Here is a 25701-nt window from a genome sequence, read left to right on the forward strand (position 1 = left end):
AGGTCATTCCAGGCCCTCCTTGGCCTTGAGGACTCACTGCCTCTCTCCCACAGCTTCTACCAATCCACTATCCCTTTCCTTTTAGGCTCAGCTCAATGCCATCCCCCTTGACCACCCCAGGCCCCTGTAACCACAACCACTTTGAGCATTGATGGCCTCTGGATTGTCCCGCTCACTCAGTGCACAGACACTGGGGCTGTATCAGTTCTCTGGTACCTTTATTATCCATTCCCAAGGGAACTCCTGGCTCCCCAGTTCAGGGGTGCAGACGTCTCCTAACACCATGCCAGGCACGGTGTAGGATGGGTGACAGAGAGCACTGGACGGACTTTTAGTGGCCTTGGCCAAGTCACTGCCATTTCTGTCGGCTCTGCTCTGGAAATCCTGGGGTCAGAGGCTGGGGTGGAGGGAAGGCCTTCCCTGTCCAGCCCTGGCCCCCTCCATGGGCACATGCGCAGTCAGGCCTGAGGAGGAAGCACCCCCACCTCAGGCCCCAGAGAGGCCCCTGGGAGCAGCGGGCCGTCCCCTCCCTGGCCCCAGACTCTGAATGCCAGCGGACGGCCCTCTCCCTCTGCTCAGGAGCAGGCAGGAGGGAGGTTTTGGGCCTAGGGTCTGGCCCGCAGCCCTCAGATGGGGTGCACAAACTGGTAGACAAGGCGCTGGGAAATGTCGGGCTTCCGGATAATGCCCTTCTTGTAATACTGGCGGATGGAGCGGCTCAGCTTGTCGTAGTTCATGGCTGGACGGTTCTTGCGGATGCCCCAGAGCCGGGCCACCTGGGCCGAGTCTTCAATTTTGAAGATGCCTGGGGGCAGCAGGAGGGCCCGGAGAGAGCCAGCCGTGCAAGTGGGGCCAAAAGGGAGAAAGACCGAGATGGACAGGTTAGTCTCCCACTGGGCCATGGGAGCCAGGGGCAGCCAGGGGCAGGGGTCAGGCTGGGGGGCCACCACATCTCTTCCCAAGGCTGTGGTGAGGGGTAAAGAAATGTGTGCAGAGTGTGCCACAGGCCCAGTAAGTGGTAAATAATACCGCGGAGTCACAACCTCCTGGGTGCACGTGTCCGTTCATGGGTTATTTGTGGCCCTGAGGGCCTGGCCCTTGCCAGCCTCTGCTCCTATTTGGCGTTTGTCCTGCGGGGCTCTGGGCTGTGCCCATGGCTCCTTTGGCACCCCCTCGCCCCCACCGCTGCCTTCCCCTTGCAGTTCCCAAGCTTGCAAAATCTCCTTGTACTCTCAGCCACTTCAGCCCTGCAGCCCTTTCTGGCAGGATTAACTCAGGAGGTGGTGGAAAGACTTGGAGCCAGCAGACCTGGGTTTGAATCCTGGCTCTGCCATTTTCTACCTTTCGAAGCTGCCTAAGGTGCCTTTGTTCTGTCGGTAAGAGGTGGTTAGCGTGACTACCACGTTGTTGAGTGGTTACAGAAAGTGCTTAGAGCACAGCCTGAAGGAAGTGCCCCTTGGGATGAGCTGTTACATTGTTAATGCCCCCAGTTCTCATTAGAAACCCTCCTGGCAAGGCCCAGGAAGCACACCTCCTCCAGGGAGCCTTCCCAGATCACCTCCCTGATCTCCTTTCCTAGAACTCTATCATGGGACTGTCTCCCCAGAGGACCGGCTCCCTCTCGGTCTCAAATACACATGCGGGGTCACCACACCTTGTGCAGGAACTTCTCTTCCAACCCCTCTAGCCTCTTCTCGTCCTCCACACTCAGCCCCAGAGTCACCTCCTCTGTGAAGTCCTCCTGGACTTGGGCATGGCTGCCCCCATAGCCCCGACATACTCTGCTCACCAGCTCATTTCACTGCTGGTTCTCCTACAAGACTGTAGGTCCCTCGAGGACGGTGTGCAGCTGAATCCTGCCCGCACCCTCAGGACACTGTAACTCTCTGGAAAAGTCAGCTGAGCAAGTGTGGAGCCAGAGGAGGTGCTCAAAGAAGGTTTGTTGCATGAATACATCTAGTCCCTTTCACAGATAAGAAGACTGAGGTCCGGGCACCCAGAGCTGCTCCTGGCAGAATGGGGCCCAGAACCCAGGTTTCTTGGCTCTGAGCCTTTTCTGAAACACACACACAACGTCTGGTCCTGTGCTGTTCAACGAGGTGGCCACCAGCCACATCTGGCCCTTGAGCCCTTGAAAGGGGGCAAGTCCGAATGGAGCTGTGCTCTAAGTGTAAAATACACACCGGATCTCGAAGACTTAGTAAAAAAAAATCTAACAATTTTTATATTGATTACATGTTGAAATTATAGTAACTTATAATATTAGGTTAAATAAAAGTATCGCTGAAGTTAGATTCACCCGTCTAAAAGATTTTTGTTAATGTGTCTACATATCGCGTATGTGGCTCGTGCTGTATTTCTCACTGGACACTGTCAGCCTCCCCACTGAAGCTATGACGTTCTGAGGGCAAAGGCTGTCTCATTCTCAGCAGGATTTTGAGTTCCTGCTATGTCAAAGGCACTGTGCAGGGCTGGGGACCCTGAACAAGGCAGAGCCTGGCCGGGGGACAGACGTGGCCACAAACCGCACACAGACCCCGGGCGGGTCCAAGGACGGCCGTATCTGGCATTCAGGGCACAGGTGGGGGCAGCTCCACCCCTCTGCCCAACCCCCACCCTCCCGGCGCCCGGCACCCGGTAGGAACCCAGGCAGGACCCCGCTCACCCCAGTGCGCCCTCGCTGCCCCCGTAGCCCCTGCCGGGCGCCCTGCTCACCCTTCTCCTTGTTGAGCCAGCGGATGAAGCGGCCGTAGCTGTGCGGCTTGAGCAGCAGTTCTCTGAGGAACTGCCACAGGTGGATGGGCTGCCCGGAGCAGGACGAGTCCACCTCGCTGTCAGCCCAGCTCTCCTCGCCCGCGGACGCTGGGCAGCCAGGGAGGGAGCAGTGCGTGAGGAGCCCCCGGCTCCAGTGGCAGCCGCCCATCAACCCCAGACCCCGGAGCCGGCCCCCCGCCTGTCCTGCCCCAGCTCACCGCAGTAGTGAATGGCCCCCGGGGAGGTCCTCTCTTTCATCCAGGCCGCTGGGGGACAAGGAGAGAAAGTTAGGGACCCACGAGAGACCCTAAGGGTCGAGGAGGGCGTTTCAGTGGGACTGTGGGGCCAGAGAAGGCCCCCTTTGGCTGGAGATTTCCCTCTGGCTTCCTCCCTCTTGCCACTTGGGAAGACAAGTTGTTTACAGAGCTGCTGCCTGGAAGAAAATTTAGGATTTGGGAGCTGGGAGGGACCTTAGAGGCCATGCACGCAGCCCTTGATGTCTAGACAGACGAGTGGAAGTCGAGCCTTGCTCTGCCTCCCTTTTCTCACTTGTGAAATGGGGCCGGGACCCCCTCACAGGTCCTGCAAGGATCCAGGGTGATGAAGTCTTCGCAGCACCCTGGCCAGGGCCGGTGTGAGAAAAACAGCCCTGCCCTCCTCTGCCTGCCGAGGTCACCGCGTGCCGTCCATGCCTCCCACTCTCCTCCCAGCCCCTCCCCATCTCTCCACCCGCAGTCCAGGCAGAGGGGGCAAAGGCAGCCAGCGTCTGCCCACATCACCACCCAGCTCTCAGCCCAGCACTGTCCACTGCCCTTGCCAACCACTGGTCTCTGATGGGGCCATACGCGTGGGTCCTGTCCCCTTGTTCACCCCGGGCCTGGAAGGGCAGTGGCCTTGACTCACTGGGCAGCACTGTCTCCTCCAGAGCACGTGGCTCTGCGCAGGGCACACTGTGGGCGCTCAGTGAGATGGAGACCATTTAAACACAAAGGGCTTGGCACGCAGCCATTAAAAACAGGGCAGCCGTGTAGATACTGATGGGGAACGAGACCCAAGATACACTGTTAAGTGCAGAACAGTGTGATACTCTGATACTATTCGTGTTAAAAGAAAAAAAAAAGGGTAAAACGCATACATATCTAATTGCTTGCATATGCAGAGACTTTCCCTGGCAAGGCAGCCAAGAAATGGTCATGGAGGCTGCCCCCTGGGGAGGGACTGGAAGGCTGGGGGTCAGGAGCGTGACGGAGAATCACTTCCCAGGGTAGACTGGTTTTCACTGTGTCTTTTTAAATCCTACACATTTATTACCACGTTACTTCTTTAATAAAAAACATACAAATAAAATAAAAAGACAAAGAAGAAGGGCTTTGTGATACCCACAGTCCCCATCAGCTCTGACGTCCCGCGTCCTCACGGTTTAACTTCTACCTTGTAACTTCCCCCGTGCTCTGTCCTAAGTGCTGGGGCCTTGACCAGGGCTGGGAGCAGGTCGGGGCTGGTGAGTTCAGCCAGGACACAGGGAGGCAGTTGCCCTTGGGGCTGGGATCCAGAAGGGAGCCCTGACTAGGACCAAGGGGCTGTGTCCCCAGAGGAGAGTAACCTCCCGGCCAGCATCCTGGCCTAACCGGCCCACTCGGGGTTCCCAGCTCGGGGCCCGGGAGGGGCCATTCCCACCCGCACCGGGTCCCACCTGATTTCCAGATGTCCAGGTGGGCGTGCAGCACCTCCCCGCCCAGGGGCGAGCGCTGGCGAAACTGCTCCTCCGACATGGCGCACAGCTCCTTGCCTCCCAGCTCCTGGAAGGCCTTGCCTACTGGGGGCAGCCGGTACTGGTGCTCCGTCCACAGCAGCCACTTCTGCACGTTGCCAGGGCTCCAGTCCACGGGGTCTGGAGCAAGAGACACTCCCTCAGCCCCAGGGGCTGCTTGAGGTCACCGCCCTGAACATGGCTTGCTCTTCTGTGATGGGGCACCCGTGGGAACTAGTGGCCAGGGACCATGCACTCCTGGGGGGAGGCCATGCCAGGCCAGACAGAGCCTTGAGGGTCCCTGAGGAGGGGCGTACCCAGGAAGAGGGGGTGGTGAGAAGGAGGAGGCGGGGCCCTAACAACAAACTTGGCGCGGGGCAGGGTGGCCTGGGGCCTCTGCACTCCCTACCTCACCCAGACCTCGGGTCATGCCAGACCGTTGCAGCTTCTCCAAGGGACCTTTTGGGGAGCCCCACCCCTGAGGGGACAGTGACATTAAACCCGAAACACCTGAGCTTCTTTCCAAGCTACCTCTTGCCTTCTCCAAACCCCTCAAGGAACCAGAGAAAACCCCAACCAGGAATTAGCCCTACAACCCCCACCCCCAACCCCCACTGTATTTTACAGATGAGGAAACTGAGGCACAGAGGCTTCATCCTCTTGTCCAACACCGAACAAAGGGCTGGGTGCATAGTAGCTGCTCTGTGCACATGCGGTGAATGAATGAGGGCAGAGCACAGGGTGGTCACGGGGCAGCCACAGGCCTCAGAGGCCGGGAGGGGAGGCACTGGCTAGGTCTGAGATGTCTCCCTAGGGAGCTGCTCTGGGGTGAGCCTGGCAGGGCACATGGGTGGGGGCTGGGCTGCAGGCACAGTCACAATGGGACCTCCAAGAGAACTTCGTGGTCTAAGCTGCTGCCCCAGCTGGGTGACCTGCAGACTGGGTGACTTAAAGCCATTTTCCTCTCCAGGGTCAAAGCAATTTGTTTCTGTTCCCATTGTTCGGAGGGCAGGCCCCGCCCCGAGCCAGTGTGGGAGCCGAGGCGCCGTGGGAGAGCCTCCCTGGGGGGGCCTGGCAGGGGCATTGGGGCATGGGTAGGAGCCAGCTCAAGAGGACACCAGCTGGGACTGTTGGGGAGTAGGGGCTGGGCCCAGATGACTCCGGGGGGGAGGGGTTGGGCCTGAGGGATGCCTGAGACCCCTCCTGTGTGAAGGCAGGACAGAGAGGGGGATGTTCAAATGCCAGGACCCAAAGCACAGGAGGTGGGTCAGGCCTACCCAAAGCTGAAGAGATGATGGGGGAACAGGGACTATAGACCCAGCCACCCCTCGACCCACAGCACCATCTCCGTAACCACACCTTCCAGGCCCTGGAGACACGTGCCCAGTCTCCTGATGTCCCCTCCCTCATCACCACTGGACCAGCGACACATTTATCTATTTATGATCTGTTTCCCTCACTGTAGTGTCAGCGTCATGAACGAAGGGGCTTCTGTGCTGTGTTCACCACTCAATCCCCCGGTGCCAGAACAGGGCCTGGCATAGCAAAAAGCTCCTGTTTATTGAGCGTCTATTATGTGCCAGGCGCCAGCCTAGGAAGTGGGGATGTAGGGTGAACAAAACAAATGGAAACCCCTGCCCTTAGGGCATGTACATTCCAGTGAGGGAGACAGAGAGTAAACAAGATAAATAAAATACGCAGCGTATCAGATGGTCTGTGCTAAGAGAGAAGGAAGGCAGAGCGGAGGAATAAGAGGCAGGGGTTTGGGAAGGCGTCATTGAGATGGTGCCATTTGAGTCAAGACCTGAAGGAGGTGAAGGGGGAGCCAGCTAGGCATTTGGGGAAGAGTATTCTAGGTTGAAGGACCAGCAGGTGCAAAGGTCCTGAGGTGTGAGTGTTGTGGAACAGCAAAGAGGCAGGTGTTGCTGGAGCACAGCGAATGAGGGGAGAGCAGAGATAAGTCTCAGAGGAGGTGGTGGGCCAGATGGCGGAGAGCTCGGATTCACTTCATCCAGCACCTACCAAGTGGGGACCCTGGGCTGCGGCCGTTGGGGCCCAGAGGGCTGGAGCTGTGCCAGCCCAGGCTCATGGCTGCTGTGTGCTGTGGGCTGACCGTAAGTGTGGAAGCACCGGCCTCTCTGGGGCTCCTGAGGCTGGGCTAGGGGCAGCCAGGGTGCGGCAGGCAGCGTCCCGGGCCCTGCGCGTGCCCGCCGCCACGGAGGGGCTCACCTGCGGTGATGTTGAGCAGCTTGCAGGCCGTCTCAATGTCCTTGAGCACCTCGCCCACCACCATGGACTGCACCTGCTCCAGCGAGTGCTCCTCCAGGGTCAGCCCGCCCGGCGCCAAGTCCAGGCCGCCCCCAGGGGCCTGGCTGTCGATGACCGGGCACTGCTCGGGCTCCTCAGGCGGCTCGTCCCGAGCGCTGGCCCCAGGGCCCTTGGCGGCCCAGCTGCCATCGTCGGGGTACAGCATGTCGAAGTAGGAGAGGTAGAAGGCGGACAGGCCCTGCTCGGGCGTGGCGGGGGGGCTGGGGCTCCAGTCTCGGCTCTCGGGCCCTGCTGCCCCCACGGCCACCTTCTCCAGGCCTGTCCGCAGCACAGCATCGGGGGCCAGCAGGAGGCGGCTGGGGGCCACGCTGCTCAGGCACGGGCTGGCGCTGCCCATGCCGCTGCTGCTCGGGCCGGCGGCCGCGGCTATAGAAATGAAAGAGGAAGGAGAGTCGGGTTCTGGCTGCGTCCCCGTCCCCGTGGGGGCCGCTAAGCTGGTTACGGGGATGAGGGGCCCAGTGGGCAGTGGCTGGGCCTGGGAGACAGTTGGGCCTTCCGGGTCACTGGGCAGCGAGGCCGGGGCTGGGCAGACAGGCCTTCTGGCCGGGAAAGAGATGGGAGTGGGGTGGGACTGTAAATGGGCAGCTCCCTCGCCCCCGGGGGAAGCCAGGTTGGCCGGGAGCTGTCAATCTTGACACACGTAGTGTGCTTCAAACAACCTTCTGGGGTTCTTGACCTCACACAGTCCTCACAGTGGAAGGCACGATCAGCCCCATTTGGCAGACGAGCAAACTGAGGCCTGGACAAGGAGCCTTTAAGGTGGAGGAAGTTCCTTCTGAGAGCTAATCTAAATCTTTCCTGCTGTAGCAAAGCTTATTTTCTTTTATTCTGCCCTTGAAGGGGGTTGGGAAGAGAAAAAGGCAGCACCATCTTCCCCAGCCAGGGGAAGGAAGAAAGGAGCAAGGGAGGGGCGTGGCATGGTAGAACCCCTTCACAAGCTGGGGAGGCGGGCCCTGGCCCCCTCCATTGGCCTCTGGGGGTGTGAATATTCCCAGAGTAACGCTGCTGAGGGAGTCACTGAGCAACAACTTGCAGGTGTGCTTGGCCTGCCCTGCTCAGGGCCGGGTTCCTGGTACCCGCCTGCCCTGGTCTCCCCTGAAAGGAGCAGCCCCAGGCCCCTCCCAGCTCTCAGAGCCCCGTCCTCTCCCCTCATGCCCTAGAGGAACGAGCAGCTGCCCAAAGCAGAGCCCAGGAGCCCACCTACAGCCCCGGCTTTGCTGGGGGCAGGAGGGTGGCGAGAAGGCCCAGGATCTAGGAACGACTGAGGCCTCAGCAGCCCAGACACCGTCTCCTCCCTGCCATTTGCCTCAACACCAGGCCCTGATGGCCTCCAGCTCCATCGGTCACCCAGGCTCTGCTTTGCCCGGCCCTTTGCTCTGAACCCCAGACTGGAGTAGGCGGTTTGGGAGAGGCAGCGACTTGAGAGACGTACAGACATCAAAATACCAGGGTTTCTGGGATATTTCTGTGATTCGTGGGCCTGATACTCAAAAATCAATCAGAACGGAGGTGGAGGATTAACAACAAATACATGCTGCCAATAACAGAGGAGAGCACTGAGAAAGGAGGGAGGGAGCCCATGCGCCCGCTCACGTGGGGCCCTCCCCGGGGGTGTTTGTACTGAAAGCAGTGGTTCTCAGCCATGGTGCCGGGCCAGAAGCACCAGCGGTGCGTGGATGGGGGTGGGTGGGGGCCCTGTGGGCGGTTCAGACGCTGGCTCGAGTTTGGGGGCCACTGCTCTAAGGGCATCTGGCAGGAAGCGGGAGAGACTTTCATCAAAGGACCCTCTAATGGTGGGACTGGCTATGCCACACTGGGACAGAGCAGGGCTCCCTGGCACAACTCCAGCCACCCGTGGGACTGGCCAGTTCAGCCTCAGTGTGCGGCAGCGTCTGTCCCTGCCGGTGGGACAGAGAAAGGACTGTTGGGAAGACACTTCCAGGCTCCCTAGGGCTGCAGCAGCCCATTCTGCACCTTCGTTCAACTCAGCAAACGACATCCTTTCCTTCTGGATAGGATGGCTTGGTAAATGGAACCCAGGTGGAATTTCAGCTCCCTTTTGTCCCCTCTCTTGTGCAGTGCCCAACCTTCCCAACTTTACATGGCAGCCCTGCAGTTGTCTGTGGCAGAGAGAATACCAGAAAGAGAGAACGGGGTTCCCTCTGATCTCAATTCTCCTTTTAAGGGCTCCTTTAAGTGACAAGGAAGGAACGGCCAGGGTGGGGTGGGGTGGACAGGGATGGAGGGGGAGCCAGTGTTGCGGGGGACAGAGGGCAGGCCTGGAATCATTTCAGGTCCTTCTGTGCAAACACACGTGTGTGCTGTGGGCCCACATTATTTACCCAGGCAGCACCAACAGCCCGCTCTGCCCCTGGGTCCCCACCCTGCCTGTGCCCGTGCCCCACCCTGGAGGTGGCCCCACTCCTGGAGACCCCCTCTCAACCCTCCCCCGCCGCCATCCCCCACTGCCTGCCTCCCGCCCCATCCACGTCCCCAGAACTCCCGTGCCTGCCACGTTAGGATAGTCTCTGCCAACACCCTGGGCCGTGTGCCAGGGAGACGGAAACTTTCCCAGCAGGAGGACTTGCCTCCCTCGTGGCCCTGCTGTTTGCTCAGCCTCAGCTACAGGTAGGATGGGAGGTAGCTGCTATGTTTCGGGGCACAATGGCCCGAGGGGTCAGCGAGGAGGAATGGGCAGGGCAGGTGGCAACGTCCGTCAGGCTGGGATGTGATGACACATCCCTGACATGTTTGTCAAGTGACCTTCGTGGCCCTCACACCTGTCCCCTCCCCGGGCCTTATTCTCACTCCCATTCTGTGGATGGGGAGGTTTAGGTGCAGAGAACTAAGTGACCTGGATCCAGGTCTTCCAACTCCGGGCCCAGGGCCCCTTCACCAGCAGAGAATTCCCGCCTCCTCCACACCCCACATTCCAGCGCCCCAAGTCACCTTGCACCTAAATGCGAAGGAACCTGCTCTCAGCCCAGGCTCGCCCCCCCGCTCCCGGGTGAAAACTAAGTTAATGATTAACCGCACGGCGGGAGGAAAGATCCGACTGTCGGCGTGGGGAGTGGGTGAGGAGTGCTCCGCCTCCAGCAGCCCCGGTCTAGAGGCACCTTGGTTTACTGGTCAGGGGCTGGTGGGCCCAGCCTGCAGCTCCGGCATCTCCTCCAGACCCTGGGGCTGGACCAGGGAGGGAAGAGAGACCTGCACAGTGAGCGCCTCCTATGTCCAGAGCGCTCATGCACGCTACCCCCTTTCCTACCCACAGCCTGGGTGATGTGGACTCGAGAGCCCGTTTCACAGATACAGACAGTGAGGCTCAGAGAGCTTATACAGCTTGCCCGAGATCCCCAGTTAACCATGTGTGGGCTCTGTTCATCATACCATGTTCCCTCTGAGAATTCTGCTCTGGCCAGTCCCCTCTTTCCAGGGTCCTTCCTGCCTTCTGATTGACCAATTTGATCCTCCAAAAGTCCATTCCCACCTCCTGGCTGCTCACTCCACCCTACTGTCATGCTCATTTCCCTCCGACACACTTTCATCAGGCACCCCTGTGCTCAAGAACCTCCCATGGCTCCCCATTGCCTGCCCAGCCCAATCCCCTTGGCTGATGCCCACCTCTGAGCCTGCCTCCTACCCAGCCCAGATAATCAGAGCTGGAAAGGGCTATATATTATGTGATCGTTTTTTAGATAGGAACAACGAAGCCCAGAGTGGGGAAGGGAGTCATTCACTGGTTAGAGGCAGGGTCTGCACCAGAACCAGAGATCGATCAACATGGTGACCATATCCAGGCTCTAGTGAGAATAGCGTTTCTCCCCTGGTCCCTGTGCTATGGGCATGAGACGGCTATTTTCTCTTGTGTTCTTGTCCCTCTGCCTAAGATTCCCCTTCCTTCTCATCACAGTTCAGCCCAAAGCCCTCCTCCCCAAGGAAGCCCTCCCCAATAGCTCCCTCCTCTGACTTTCCAGCTCTCCCCATCTGTGCTATGCGATTCAGCCTCGATTACATTCATGGATGCTTGTCCATTCACAAGGACACACATGTGTTGGGAAAAACGAGGCTCAGAGAGTGGCAGGGATGTGCCCAGAGTCACACAGCAGAGCCAGGACCAGAGTAGAGGCCTGCTGACCCTCAGGTCACTGTTCCATAGGCCTAGGGTCCTGGGACAAGCCTGGTGTTTCCCACATCCACGTCCCTTGGAGGCAGGCCCAGCTCTCCCTACAGTCTCTGCCGGCTGGGGCCCAGGGGCTGCCGGTCTCCTGAGCAATGCCTCCAGCTCCCAAACCTCGAGCTGATCTGCTCTGGATTAAGCCACGTGTCTGGATTAAGGCTCAGCGTGTCCTGGCTCCCTTCTGCCCCAGAGGCTCTGGCTCCGAGTCTAGACAAAGAAAGTTTGGTAACAGCTGGTGGAGGCCAAGGCCCAGACACAGGACCAGAGGGTGTGGCAGTGGCCAGAGGGATTAGCCACCTGGGGCCCCTCCTCTCAGCACCTCCGTTCCCCCAGGAGGGCAGATGAGGAGAGAGGGTGCATTTACAGCAGCTGTTTCCTGCCGCTGCCTGGCCTGTTCTCACCCCTCGGGCCAGGAATGCGCCCCTGAAACTCCCCTGTCTTCCGATGGGTTCTCACTCCCACTCCTACTGGCACCAGCAAAAGATGCCCTGATGCCACCTGAAACCACAGCCTCAGGGAAGCAGAGTTCCCAGGGAGGTCTTTGCTAAGGCCCTGGGCTGTCATGGGATTGGAGCCTGCCTCCCACATCCTGCTCAGTCCAGGCCCTCAGGTCTGACCCCTGGGGGATTGTGAGTGGGATAAATATGCCTGAGCCCCACCTCCACCCTGAGACTCAGCCTCAGCCTGCCCAGAGCCCAGCACCCCGGCCGCAGACCCAGTGAGCAAAGCACCAAGGGAGAGTGGGTGGGGCAGGGGGTGACAGCCCATCCCTCAGCCCTGAGCTGGCCTCGCTCAGCCAGATGGAGCAGACCTCCTCCAGTTTCCCCAGGGGGGCCCACTGTCCTGCTGTCAGCCCCTCCCTCCCTCCCCCCAGGCACCTCCTTTAATGAGTCAGAGTCAGGGGGATGTGGCGGTGCCCTAACTAGGACCTGGCCAGGAGCCACACAGAGTGGGCAGGGGCCACATGGACCTGGCCCCCAGACCGCTGGTCAGCACCTTGGAGAGAAGCCGGGCCGGCCCAGGCCGCAGGGAGGCCCCGCTGGAGCCTGTGATCTGCTGTGTCTGGCTTTCTGAACCCTCCCTGCCTCTGGCCAGCCTCCCCTCCTCCAGACATTCCCTTCTCAGCCTCCTCTCCCCCTCTCACTCCCTCACTTCTCCTTGGACAGCTCCGGCCCCCCGATGGAACCCCAGCTCCCTTGACCTCAGAAACTGCTCTTCAAACTGGCTGGACCCAGGAAAAGCTCCCAGCTCCTCCTTACTGACCGCCTTTCACTGCCCCGAGTGCTGGCCTCTCCTCACTGGATAGACCACCCTCTTACCCAGGAAGAGGTCCCAGGCTGGCCGCCTCCAGGCAGCTCTGGCCGTCTCTCAAGCACCCCATTGTGGCCATCCCCAAGCACCCGGGGTCCCGAAGGGCAGAGAGAAGGGAGGTGGGTCCTGGTTGGTGGCGGATGGAGGTCTTGCCTGTCTTGGGCTCAGCTTAAGAGTAGGGGAGGTAGGTTTCTTCTAGATCCCGGGGTTTCCCCACCTCCTCAGATCCCAGACCCGCCCAGGCCACTGCCCTAGCTCACTGAGGAGCCCTGCTCTCTGGGAGGCTCACTGAGGAGCCGGCTAGTGGGCCCAGGAGCCGGTGTGCGGGGAGACTCGGGGCACGGGGTGAGGCTAGTGAGGCTACCGAGGGATCAGAGGGTGGGGAGGGAGTTGGGGGCAGGGCCAGGGAGCAGGAGCACAGGGCACAGGAGACGAAAGGGTCGGGGGAGCATCCAGGAAGTCTGGTTTAGTCTGCTTCGCCCACAGTTCCCACGGGCAGCCAGAGCCCGAAGGCACCTTTGTTCCAGGTGTGTCTCCCATTCTCTCCCGCTGCCTGGGTACCGCTGGTGCCCACAAGGCCTCACTGACATTGCTTCCAACCCTTTCTTGGACAAGGCAAAGGCCAACTAAATAAACAGCTCCTTTGGGCTCACCCAGCCCCCAGGCCTGCCAGTATTACTCTCACCTGACAGATGCAGTGCTGGTGACCGAGCAGGGACTGGAACTCAATACTGAGCTCCACCCTCCTCTCAGATGGTACTAGGGTCACCCCTGCTGATCATCGCTTTCACCTCTGCTCTGGCCGTCCGCTGACCCAGCCCCTGAAAATCCGAGCCCCAGAGAGGTCGCATGGGTGGGCTCAGGTGGCATGAGCCTCAGCCCTAAGCTCATCCCTATCTTTGAGTTTGCTCGAAAAGGGGTGTGCGGCCTGGAAAGAACTTGAGGCCTCAGCATCTGGAGATGTGAGTTCGTGTCCTGCCCCGTTCCCACCATATGTGAGGCCCTGGGCAGCCCCTAGTCCCCTCCCTGCCTCAGCCTCCTCATCTGTTCTCTTAGGGGGTGAGTTACCTCCCAGGGCTTTTCTGGCCCAGACACTGTCTGGATTCTATGACCCTCATGACCCCCATCTTGCCCCTCAGCCTGACTTGGGCGGACGACGGAGGAGAAACAGAGGTGGGCACAGGGGGCTGCCCTTGCAGGCAGAGACATGATTCAGGGGTGGCATTTTAGGCAGAATAAGGGGCGTGGCTACATCTCCCTCTGCCCCGCTCCTCTGGAGTCGGTGCCAGAGCCTCTGAAAGACTTGGTCCACCCTTCTGACCAAGCAGGGCCACCCGCCAGGCCGCCCCTCACCTCCCAAGTGGCCTGTCAGGCCTGGTTCCCGCCCCAGCAGCATCTCCTCCCCGCTTCCTCTAGTCGGACAAGCTGGGGGCTTGGCGTGAGCAATGCTGAGGCTGTCAGGCCAGAACCCCGATTTCCAGCCACAGCAAGTACAAATCCTGCCTGACTTTCAGGGCTTTCCAGAAACTGTGGACCACTTCTTCCTTCAGCCCTTGTTGAGCACGTACTGTGTGTAAATACAGCTCACGTCTCAGCACCCCAGGCCAGCACCACTGCCCTGCCTGGGCCGCCACACCCCCGCCGTCTGTGTGTGCCCCCTCCCATCACGAGCGCAGTCTCCCCCGGCCCCACAAGCCCTCTTTGCAGGGGCTGGGCCACGGCACCTTCCCTCTTCCCTGCACGCCTCCAGCACCTCGTGTACACCACCCTCCCAGCTGTTGAAACGGCAACGGGACTTCGAGGTTTCATGGGCATCTCCTTTCCCACACTCCAGTCCCAGCAAGGCTGCCCGGTCCCCGAAGGTGTGCGAACCCGCGGATTTCACCTGGCTCTGCCTGGGCACCCTGGTCCATCCTCTGGGCCTTAGTATCCTTGTTGGTGAAATGAGGACTCATGAGGATAATCGTGTCTCTGGGGTTTGGCGCGACAAGGCAGGACGGTGATGCGAGAAGACCTGACACTCCCCCAAGAGCTGTGTGTGTCCACGTCAGGTACTCTCGTCTCTGTTCTCCGTGTCTCTGCAGCCTCCTCCAGCCCAGAACGGCTGGATGGAAAGGCATAAACTCCTGCTGTTGAATCTGTAAAATCTTGGCAGGGCTGACAGAGAAAATGTGCCTTAAGCCCCAAGCCTTGGGCCAGGGAGCCCACCTTGCGCTTGGAGACAGGGTTTTAGGACCAAGTGAAGGCATCCCGACATTACAGAAAATGAGAAAGTCCAGAACGAACCGTCCTCAGCCCTTCTGTCCTGGAACTCTGGGGTGCGGGGGTGGGGGGAGGTTGTGGAAACTGGAGACACGAAGAGCTGGATCCCAGTGGCCCTCAGGCCAGCTTGCTGCCCTAAGAGCAGAGGGACCTGGGCCCCGCCCCTGTCACCAGTCGCAGGTGCTGGGACTGTAGCCTGGGCAGTTACCCCGAGGCCTCTCTCCTGGATCCAGAGCTGGAGGGAGCGGGAAGGGCACCTCAGTTCTGGCGGTGCCACAGAGACCTCATGGCCCCTTTCTCCGGTCCCGGGTGGGCTCTGTCCATCTGGCCCCAGCAGAGTTACAGTCGTGTCCCCGGCTGGGAGCAGTGGTCTGGAGGTAGGAAGAGGTCCACCCTCCCCTAGTCTGGAGGCCCCACCCAGCTGCCAAGAGGTGGGAGAGGAGAATCTGGCAGGGGGCACCTTCTGGGCTGGGAACATGCAAATGAGGCAGGGGAAGGAGCGGGCATTAAATGTCAGGAAGAGCCCAGGGCGACTGGCCTCGTGCAAAGTTTGCTTTGGGAAGAGTTGTTCCACCTGACAGGCCACTCGCTTGGCTGGGGGCACAGGGCGGGCCCTGGAGTGAGGTGGGGGTGGGGACGGGGGCGGGGAGGGTCTCAGGCGGAGTCTGAGTGCAGACTTCCTGCTCTGGGAAGGGGGCAAGAGACTCAGTTGTCCGGTCTGTTCAACAGGCTGTCCAGAGCACGTCTTAAAGGGGTTGTGCAGATTGAGGGAGAGGCTGGATGGAAATTCCTTGTGAGTTACGATGGGCTGAGCATGCATGAACGTGGCCCTTGGGAGCAGGAGAGAGGATGTCAGTGGGGAAGAGGGGAGGGAAAGGCAATGGGGTGAGGGATGAGGGGCACAAAGGAAGAAGCAGGTGCCAACGGGGCGTGGAGGGGCCGAGGGGTGGAGCCTGGGGGATTGTTGAGGATGATGGTGAGGGAGCCCTGCGCCTTGCCCTGAGGTCATTCTGCTCCAAGCCCAGTCTAGGGCAGCTGCTGGCCTCACCCCCACCTCCCGCCTCTAGAAGGAGCCAGAGCCAGAGCCTCCCACCTCCCCTGACCTCAGCCTAGGAGAGCAGACTGGGAAAGCACACAAATCTTGCAAAGCCGGCAAATCCAGCTGGTCAGCCTGCCTTCACCAACTCCTACACAGCCTTCAAAACCTGGCTCCAGGTTCTCTTCCATGAAGCCTTTTTTTTTTTTTTTTTTGGTGAGGAAGATTGGATCTGAGTTAACATCTGTTGCCAATCTTCCTCTACTTTATGTGGGATGCCACCACAGCATGGCTTGATGAGTGGTGCTAGGTCCATGCCAGGGATCTGAACCCAAGAAGCCTGAGCTGCCGAAGTGGAGCACACAAACTTAACCACTACGCCACTGGGCCAGCCTAGTGAAGGCTCTTTTAGCAGACAAGGCCACCTTGTCTAACCTTCTCATTGCAAGTGCGGGGAGGAAAAGTGACTTATCCAAGGCCACACAGTGGGCCTTAACCGATCCCTTCTTGGCCTCCACCTAGAACGTCTTTGTCCCCAGGTCAACCTGAACTGACTTTCCCAGGTTACACTCAAGTCATTTCACACAAAACTGTGCTCTATTGTTTCCGGGCTATTAACTTTTTATCTGCAATGACCTCAGTGGTGAAAAGTGGATTCTCCTGGTTCTTCTAATTCCCGCCAGCAGCACAGTTTCTGAGCATCAATGAGCATCTACTGCGAGCTATTTCCCCAGGCTTGGCTGACGGAGAAGCTTTCCCTAATTCAGAGGGTTCTTGTGAAAATCAGATGGCATCGCATCTGCCGAAGTGTTTTGTAATTGGTAACACACAGTAAACAAGTCCAGGAGGGACGGAGTTTTCAGCTCTGGGTCCCCCCACAGTGCCTGGGGCAGAGGAAACGCTTGTCCATTCATTGTCAGGCTCTCAAAGGGGAGGGTGGTCTCCTACCCAGAGAGAGACCACCTCCTCCATACCCGACCTCCCTGGGAACACTGAGGACGCTCCCTCTCCCCAAATTTCCGTGAGTTTGGGATCATGAGGCTCCAAGATGGGAGTCCCTGGTTCTGGCCCTCCCCGAGGTGGGCAGAGGGCAGGCAGGACTGGCCTGGCTAGGGGGACGTCCCCTGCCCCTCCCTCCCGCCACCTCGAGCCTGGGGCGGCCCCGATCCCTGTTTGCTTTGTCACTCAGCTGAGCAGCTGGTGCTGGGGAGATGCTGTTTTATTGGGGGTGCTGTGAAGCTGTTTACTCGGGAGGTGGGGGCGGAAGACGAGGCCAAGTCCCAGCCCTGGCCCAGCTCGGGGAGAAAGGCCGTGACCGTCACACAGTGGCCAGGGCGCTGGAGCCTGGTGGCCTGGGTGTGGGCTGCTGGGTGGGCCCAGCTGGCAGGGTGAGTGCGGGAACCGGGGCTAGCTCAGTGGGCCTGTCCACTCCCCAACCACACGCCCCCCCCCCACCTCGTCCAGCCTCAGGGGAGCCCCCAGCTCTCCAGGCCCTTCAGCTTTCCACCCTGTCATCTTCCAGGACCCCTGTTTCTTTCCAATGTGCCCAGACCGGGGCCCATAGGCCCTCTGCTTCCTCGGGTACCCAAGTACCCAGGTGGTTTGCTCTGCAGCTCCCCAGACCACCTGGTTCCTGTGCCCACCACTGCCCCGCCCAGCCCCCGGGCTCTGGGCCTGTCCCCTCTGCTCCAACCTGGACCCCAGCCCTGAGCCTCCAGGCTCCAGCAAGCCCCTGCCCACCGTGGCCTCGCCCCGTGGAGCCCCTTCCCCTGGCAGAGCAGCCGCGGCTGGCAGCAGCAGAGAGGCTGCTTGTGTTTTGCTGGCCAAGCTGAACCGGCTGGTCCCAGGGGCTGAGGCTCTGCATCTGCTGCACTGCCTTCCCTCCAGCCTTCCCCGCCTTACCGCAGCCCCCCATAAACCCCCGCCGCTGGGCTCAGTGTGGTTGGGGGCCGTGACGGCACGGGGCGCTGCAGGCCTCCCTGGGCCAGGAGGCTCATCCAGAGTCTGGGGTCAGCCCAGGCAGCGCACGGAGGGATCAGCGGCTTCTGAGGGCGCAGGACTCAGATCACAGGCGCTGCAGGATCAGCTGTGAGCTTGCGAAGCCCGCCTTGGAATCCCGCCCTCGGTCACCCACGGCCCCCCAGCTGGCAGAGGAAAGGCCCCACGGCAGGGCACCCTGTGCCCCCCGCCAGACTCACCTGTGAGCTGCCTGGTGCCCAAGGAGTTGTCTGCTGCAGCACCAACCCTGGGGGCCAGGAGGAGGCGTGGGCGGTTGGGGCCACTGCTGGGTTTCAGCCAGGCATGTGGGGAGCCGGTGGGACCAGGGGCCAGAAGGGCGGGGGGCAGAGGTGGCACTCGGGGCGGCCGCCGGGGGCCTGGCCACCCTCGAGGGGTAGCCCTCTTAGGTCTCAGGGCTGCGTGGCCTGAGGGAGCCCCCGGCCCCCAGCCCAGGGCCACCTGCTGGCACTGTGGCAAGACCCAGTCGCAGGGGCTTCGGGGGGGGGCCACGGTGGGCTCAGGGCACCGGGTCTGTGGGGCTGTGTGGACGCAGGCGGAGTGCAGGAATGTGCTGGGAGGAAGTCAGGGAGACTGAGAGGAAGAGTTGGCCTGGGCCTGATTTCCCATTATAAGTAATCCTTCCTTATTTACCTGAACAAATACGCTCCCTGCTTACCTCAGACCACAGGCGGGCTCCCGGTTAACCCTTGCAGGCCTTCCCCTCCTCGCTGGGGGCCCTATACCCTGGCAGCCAGGGAACTCACTCACTCACTCATTCACTCATTCACTCATTCCCTCACTCACTCACTCTCTCACCCATTAGTTGATGCATAGCTACTGAGCTCCTATTATGTGCGGGGCACAGGGAACATATCCACAGGGACCTGGGCCAGGGCACTAAGAGGGGTCAGCTGAGTGCAGGGAACAGACAAGCAAACAGCAGTGGAAATTCAGTCACCCACGCCCCAGTGGAGGGCTACAGGAGCACTGAGGCAGGGGAAGTCAGAGAGGGCTTCCCGGAGGAAGGGCTGTCTGGCTCCCTGGGCTAGGGGTGGAGGGAACCCTGGGGAAAGAGACCTGAGGCTCATGCGCCCACCCACAACACATGGGAGCAGTGCTGTCTGTGCCCCTCAGGCCCGGCGCAGGCCCGTCACACAGTGGTGCTCAGGAAGGACTGGCGCTTGCTTTCCCAGGCCCAGAGCGGGGGTCGGCCAGCAGTGGCTTGCTCTTCACAGTCCCTGAGGGTGGAGGCAAAGAGGGGAGGCCACCCCCAGGCACCCAGTGCCCCCGCCCCTCCACCTCCACGAGTCCAAGGAGGGCCACGCGGACCAGCCCTGAGCTGCCTCCTCATCTGGCCGCGTGGGTGGAGGGATGTCCCTGGGGGCAGGGGCTGGCTCCTCCTTTCCCCGGATCACCTTGAAGGGCACCGAGCACCTGCCCCCGCCGTTCTGTCAGATGAGGGCATTGTAGATAATGCGTGTTGTTATTTCCTAATTTCAGTAGGAACTGTGTGAGCGCCCACGGCGTGAGCATTCCACGGCCGCAGGGAGATGCCAAGGCCTCAGCACTAGCTCCCCGTCACTGATGCCCAAACTGCCTGACATGTGGTTGCACTGTCCCACTTCTCCCACTGCAGAGCCCTGTGCTTTGCTGTTGTCACGGGCCCCTTGGTGAGGATGGGTTATCAGAGTCGTTCCCCTGAGGCTGAGGGAGGATGGGACGGAAGTCGGGGAGGTAACACAAAGTCCTAAAGTGGCTACAGCCCCCCATCCCAGCCCTCCAGGGTCAAGAAAGAGAAAGACCCCCATGCGCCCGGGCGGGACGTCCTCCAGGATGCCTTTCTATCCCCTCTCCCCTGCCGGGCAGGCAGCCCTCCTCCCCACGCTCGGGAAGCTGCTGCTTGTAGCTGATGCGGCAATAATAACGGCCGCTGCTCAGTGAGCAGCTACTGTATGCCAGGCACTACTCAGCGCTCATGAGGTGCCAGGGCATTATTCAGAGTATAAGTACTACAACACGAGTAAGTACAAGGAGTACCCAACAAATGCTTATGGAATGGAAGGGGTGTCAGACATAGTTACCCCCAACGTCCATTCCCCCTTTTCCTCAGTAAACAATCCCTTAATTTTTTTGTTTTTGTTTTTGAGGAAGATTGGCCCTGGGCTAACATCTGCCACCAATCCTCCTCTTTTTGCTGAGGAAGAATGGCCCTGAGCTAACATCTGTGCCCATCTTCCTCTATTTTATATGTGGGACACCTGCCACAGCATAGCTTGGCAAGCGGTGCCATGTCCGCACCCAGGATCCGAACCTGAGAACCCAGGGTCGCCAAAGCAGAATGTGTGAACTTAACCACTGCACCACTGGGCCGGTCCCAACAACCCCCTAATTTTTAGCTGGGAACTTGGCTACCTGGAATTAAGGCTATTCCAGACCCCCTTGCAGCTAGATGTGACTATGTGATCAAGTAGGAGTGTCATGTGTCAATTTCCAGGAATCTTTCTTAAAAGGAAACTGGAATGTACCATTTGCCCCCTTCTTCATCTTTCCTCCTTGTTCCTGCCTGGAATGCAGCTGTAATGGCTGGAATTCTGGCTGCCATCTTGGACCATGAGGAGAAGATGGTGAAGCAGGGAGCTGGAAGGAGCCTAGGTCTCTGTGGATTGCAAAAAATCTCCATACTGGCTTTGGGCTGCCTATGTCAGGACTTTTATGAGGGAAATAGACATTTCACTTTTGTTAAGTGGGGTCTTTATTCTTCAAAGCCAAGCCTGATCCTAGCTGAGATAGACCAGAAGAAGACAGAGAGATGAAGATAAAACACTCTTGTAGCCAGTGAAGATATCTCACTGCTGGGTGGCAATGGGAAGGGGCTTGGTCATAACACAAAAACCCTTGACCTGGGGAAGTCTACTTCTTGAAGGCTGGGTACAGCCTTGCTCTGGGCCCAAGGGAGCACTTCACAGGTGTCTCCAGGGATGGGTGAGCCTCAATGGATGGACCAGGTGAGGCTGTGCTGTGTGTGCACAGAGATTCTACCCACCCAAGCCTGGAGTGGGGACCCAAAGAGCCTGGAGTCCCTGGAAGAAGAAAAGTGCCAGGAGGGGGCAAGGAGGGGACTCCCCATCTGCTCAGCTGGGGCTCACGTGGACTACGGCGCTGAGAGGCTGCTGGGGACGGACCTTAGTGGTGGGCTCAAGGGAGGTTTGATGCCCACCCTGGGGCAACTCTGGTGGGCTCCAGGGGGAGGGCCAATTAGAGCGCATCTTTAACCCATGAGGGGAACCTGGGATACATACAGCCCTCAACGCCTTGATGCGTCCAGCACGGTGTCATGGCACCAGTTCGGGATTTGATGCAAATACACATTCTGGTTCTGTCACCTTCCAGCTCCATGACTTAGGCCAAGTCTGAAACCTGCCAGACCCGCCCTCCCCATCCCTAGAGAACTCCCTCAGAGATCAGGAGGGAGATGACGTCTGTGAAAGTGCTCTGTGAACCCAGACGCCCTGCCCCAAAGCCTTGCTGACCACCAGCCACTTGCCACGTGTCTGACATGAGACATCTTACTCCCTTGCAGGTAGATATTACTAGGCCCATTTTTCAGGTGAAGAAACTGAGGCCTGAATGTTTAAAATGTCTTCCCAAGGTCACAGCTGGGAAGCAATGCAAACTCAAATCTGCAGTTTCCTCCATCACCCTGTGCCTGATGGGACCCTGGTACTTCCCCCATCCCCTCGGGGCCAAGCCCCAGGTCCCCGGCATGGGTCACTGCCTCCATCAGACCTCCTGCCTCCTGCCACAGCTCCCCCAGGCTGGTCTCCTCTTCAACCCCGCTCTGGCCACCTGGTGTTGGGTGAAATGTGCCCCTCCTGTTTTCCCCCATCCAGACCCCACCCATTTGTTGTGGGCGATGCCCACCCCAGAGCCGCCCCTCGCTGGCCGTGTGACTCCATCCTGGAACTTTTCTCTGACCTACTGAGATAACACATTCTCTCTGGCCACTGGGGTTTCTGAGTCTTGAGAGTATAAGCTAGGAGCTGCCAGCCCCAGAGCGAGTGACAGCCCAGAGGAGAAGGACCTTGCTGACACTGCTGTGCGAGCACCTAGAGGAAGTGCCACTTCCTCCCTCTGTTGTTCACATGGGTTTGAGCTGAGTTTCTTCCAAGTGCGAGGGAAAGAAGCCCCATGCTTGAAGCCCGGGCTCAGGGACCCTCGTTCTGGCCCCTGCAGACCCGACATGGCCCAGTGCTTCGTGCCCCAGTTGTTTCCCAGGGTTTCTTTTCGTCCCAGGATTCTGACTTCTTGAGGGCAGGGACTCTGGAGCAGCGGCAGCATCAGGCCCATGGCACAGATTATGATTTCTGGAGCCGCTAGCCCGAGCGCCCCTCCCTCTCGGGTCCTCTCTCACCGCTAGCCCAGCAGAGAGTGAAGAGCGCTGGGTGGGAGGCAGGGCCGGGGCTCGGTTTCGGGGCTGCAGTTTATCAGTGGTGTCATCATGGAGTCTCAGGCCCCCTCGGAGCCTCCCTCGCCTCCTCCGTGAAATGCAGATGATACTTGCCCCGCTGACCTTGCGGGAGGGCGATGTGACACGTGACTGTCATTGACAGCAGAAGTGGATGTACTTTGGAAAGGGGAGTCTGTCTGTGGGTCAGTCAGTCAGATTGCCGCCTTCCTAGCTTTCTTTCTGCCCCATCTCCTTGCACCCCCATCCTCCTACTTGGGTCCTGCCCTCCCAGGAGTGGCAGCCTGGGGGTGATGGCAGCAACAAGGCCGGGACCCATGCCAGCCACAGAGAGACGGGGCTGCCAGCTGGTTCTTGTCCGCCCCCTGCCTGGTTGACACAGGGCCCTGCCTTCGTCCTAGGCTCCAGCTATGAGAAGGTGGGAACAGCTGGGGGGAGGGCTCCCCTGCTGACCTGTGAAGAGCCTGGGGCTGGTCACCCAAATGGGACCTTGAGGGCAGGATGGGCAGGAAGCCTGGTTTGTGGGACCCAGAGACCACGCAGCCTCGTGGCACAGAGGAAGACCCTGAGACCAGAGAAGCTAGGGAACAGACCCGAGGACACCCCAGGGCTGGGGTCTGAATGCAGACCCCCAACCGTGCCCGCTCACATGTGCTGCGAGCTGTCTCATCTATTCGTACTAAGTCCAGCGCCCGAGGGGTTGCTTGACCTTCCCACTCACAGCTGAGGAACCGAGGCCCCTTCGACTTCCCCAAAGTCAAGCTAGAAAGCAGCAGAGGCAGGACTCGGGCTGGGTCTGTGGCAGTCCTGTTTCCAGGACACCATGCTGCAGCTGGAGGGGGACAAGGGGACCAGGAATAGCCTGGGGGGTGGCATCTACGTCCTCAGGAACACACAACTAGGCGTTTCCATCAAATGGAGTCTGTAGGGCTCGCTTGGGCCCAGGGGTGGCCCCTGGGTGTCCCTGGGCCATGACACATTGCTCTGCACAGGCCACCATGCACTTGGAGCACCTACTCTGTGCCAGGCCCTGCAGGAGGACTGGGGCATGGTGGCCAGGCACAACGTGCCCTGGACGAGTTTGCGGTCTGGTGGCTACAGCCACTCAGTGTCTCTCTGCCTCCGAGGGCACAGATGACCCCAGCATCCCTCCCAAGGCTAGTCATCTGTGGGCTTACTGGTTTCATGAACGCCTACTGTATGCAAGACCCTTTTCTTTCTAGGAAAAACTGACAGGTGGGAGGTGCCAAAGGCCTTGCCAGCTTGGAGCCTGGCTCCCCAGGCCCTAGGCTTCCTCACCAATGCCATCTCCTGCCTGTCCCCACACTGGCCCCTCCAAAAGAGACCCCAAGCACCAGAGGGGACCTGAGCAGATGGGCCAGTCTTCTCTGTGTCCAAGGCCTGGCTGCACCCAACTCACACACCCTTCTCTGTAGCCTCACCCCACCCCAGGGCCCAGCACAGCCCTCAGGGTCCCCGGGGTTTCCCTGTGGATGGAGCCAGGCAGGCTGCTGCCAGAGATGGCCTCCAAGCCTGGGGACCCTGCAGGCCTGTGCAGGGGGCAGATAGGACGCCTTCCTGACCCTGCAGGCCCCCGCGATGGCGGCGCAGGGTGGTGTCCCTGGCTTGGTCTCTGCCACAGGAATCTACTCACTCCACAAACATGTGCTGAAAGGATTAGCGGTGACCCTCGTTGGGTATACATTCTAGAGGAGAGAGACGGACAGTCAACAGTAAAAGTAATGAACAAGCAAATTATACAGTACACTGAAAAGTGCTGAGCACCATGACAAATAGGATGTCAGAAGTGCTGGGCAGGACGTGCAGAGTAGCGTCAAGTGTGGTGGTCGGGGTGGACCTCCCTGAGAAGGTGGGATTTGAGCGAAAGCATGAGGGAGGTCAAGGCATGAGCCCGGTGGTTATCTGGAGGGTTCCAGAGTGGAGGCAAAGCTTGAGCAAAGGCCCTGAGGCAGCTCGTGCTTGCAGAACATGGAGGAGGCGGGAGTGGCTGGAGCAGAGGGCAGGGGTGCAGGGAGGTGAGGCCCAGGAGGCAGTGTAGACCCGACTCCAGGGCCTTGAAGCCGCAGCCCCTCATTTCCCGTCTCCCCTGCCAAGCACCTCACTTGTCCGCTGCTCGCTGTGAGCCAGATGCCACGCCTATTGCTTTACAGAAGCTGACTCGTGTAATTGTCTTCACAACCCCTGGAGGTAGAGTGTCCCTATTTTAACCTCAGTGAGGAAACTGAGGCGCGGAGAGGGTGGCAGCCCGCGTGGCGAGGCGTGGAGCCAGGATCTAAAGCGAAGCCCCCCCTCCCTGCTCAGTGCGTCAGCTGTCCCTCCGGAGCGCCAGGTGTGCCCGGGCTGGGCCATCGTGGGGGGTGGTGGTGGAGGGCCTGTGGCACTGCAAGAGGTGGCCACTGCTTTTCACCCCCGCCACCCTGTGCAGAACCAGCGGGGCCTGACAAAACCGCAGGCCCAGATAAGAGCACAATCGGGACCTGTTCTGTGGCCGGCCGGCTGGGGGCTGGGCCGGGGCAGTGGGCCGGGGCGGCGGCTGGCAGCCGGGGCCCTGCTATCGGTGCTCTGCCCCCCGGCCCATTAGCCCCTTTGAAATTTACCCACCTTATCAGGGGAGACTTCTGGGGGCGGGCTGTGGTGCCTTCGTGTCCAGCTGCGCACGGTGGCCTTGCGCCCACTCGGCCTCTGCCCAGAGGAGATGATGGGGGGGACGCAGCTGGGAAGGACCCCGAAGGGGCCCCTCCTCTCACACACAGACCTGGGCCACTGTCACTGCAGGTGGGCTCCTCCCAGGCCAAGAGACGGCCCTGCCCAGGCACTGGCCCTCCTTGCCTGCCCTCCCCCGCTGCGCCACCCCCTTGCACTGAGCCTGCAGCCCCCCAGCTCCCTCACCCCTTCAGCCACACTCCTCTCGGCCTCCCGCCTCCTCCTGTCCCTGGCCGGCTTCCCTCGGCAGCCCAGGCCTGTGACGTGCCTGAACCTCCGTCACACCCTCAGCAAATGTTTATTGAGCACCTGCTACACGCCGTGGGGCACGGCGGTGGGCAGGACGGACCAAGCTGGCTCTCCCTCGGAGCAGACATTCTCGTGCTGGGGACAGAGGAGAAATACACACAGATAGGTAGGACACAGAGGGTGTCAGAAGGCCATGACGCTGCCCTGTGGCACAAATGAAGCAGGGATGCAGGATAGGAGGTACTGGGGCAATTTTAAGTGTGTGTGAGGGGGCGAGGGGTCAGGGACAGCTTGCCTGAGAAGATGTTTGAATCAAGACCCGAAGGGCTCTAACTCTCTCCTTCTATGGGGTTAGACTCACAAACACAAGGGCAGAGCCAAGAGGAGGACAGAGATCAACCAGTCCTACACGTTCCCTTTTTACTGAGGCTCAGAGAGGGCAAGTGCCCAAGGTCACACAGCACAACGGCAGCAGAGCCGAGCAGGAGTTAGAGCCCAGCCAGGTCCTTCTCCCCATCCCTGCTGCCCCCAGCCTGGGGCACTGCCAGGGCCCTGGTTAGGACAGTCTGGCTATTCTTGGGGAGTCTGGAGGGTGGACTGAGCCTGAGTGTAGATGCTCATAGCCGCTTGACTGCCTTTTGCAGCTA

The 25701-nt window shown here is 59.9% G+C and overlaps 1 protein-coding gene across 3 annotated transcripts; it reads right to left on the reverse strand.

The window, feature by feature from the left end:
* Window positions 1-201: 201 nt before the first annotated feature.
* Window positions 202-24843, reverse strand: SPDEF (SAM pointed domain containing ETS transcription factor). Of its 3 annotated transcripts, none has more exons than XM_070245425.1 (6): window positions 24704-24843; window positions 6734-7198; window positions 4448-4645; window positions 2973-3020; window positions 2716-2862; window positions 202-805 (listed from the first exon to the last, which is right to left on the reverse strand). In XM_070245425.1, exons 2-6 carry the CDS (start codon window positions 7167-7169, stop codon window positions 627-629), a joined length of 1008 nt encoding a protein of 335 aa, XP_070101526.1. In that variant the 5' UTR covers window positions 7170-7198; window positions 24704-24843; the 3' UTR covers window positions 202-626. The 3 variants fall into 3 exon arrangements, with proteins under 3 accessions (XP_070101526.1, XP_023480530.2, XP_070101525.1); XM_023624762.2 differs by lacking the exon at window positions 24704-24843 and adding an exon at window positions 17817-18246; XM_070245424.1 differs by lacking the exon at window positions 24704-24843 and adding an exon at window positions 17521-17723.
* Between the last annotated feature and the right edge of the window lie 858 nt (window positions 24844-25701).

This window comes from Equus caballus, chromosome 20 (genome assembly GCF_041296265.1).
Source record: "Equus caballus isolate H_3958 breed thoroughbred chromosome 20, TB-T2T, whole genome shotgun sequence".
Lineage (NCBI taxonomy): Eukaryota > Metazoa > Chordata > Mammalia > Perissodactyla > Equidae > Equus > Equus caballus.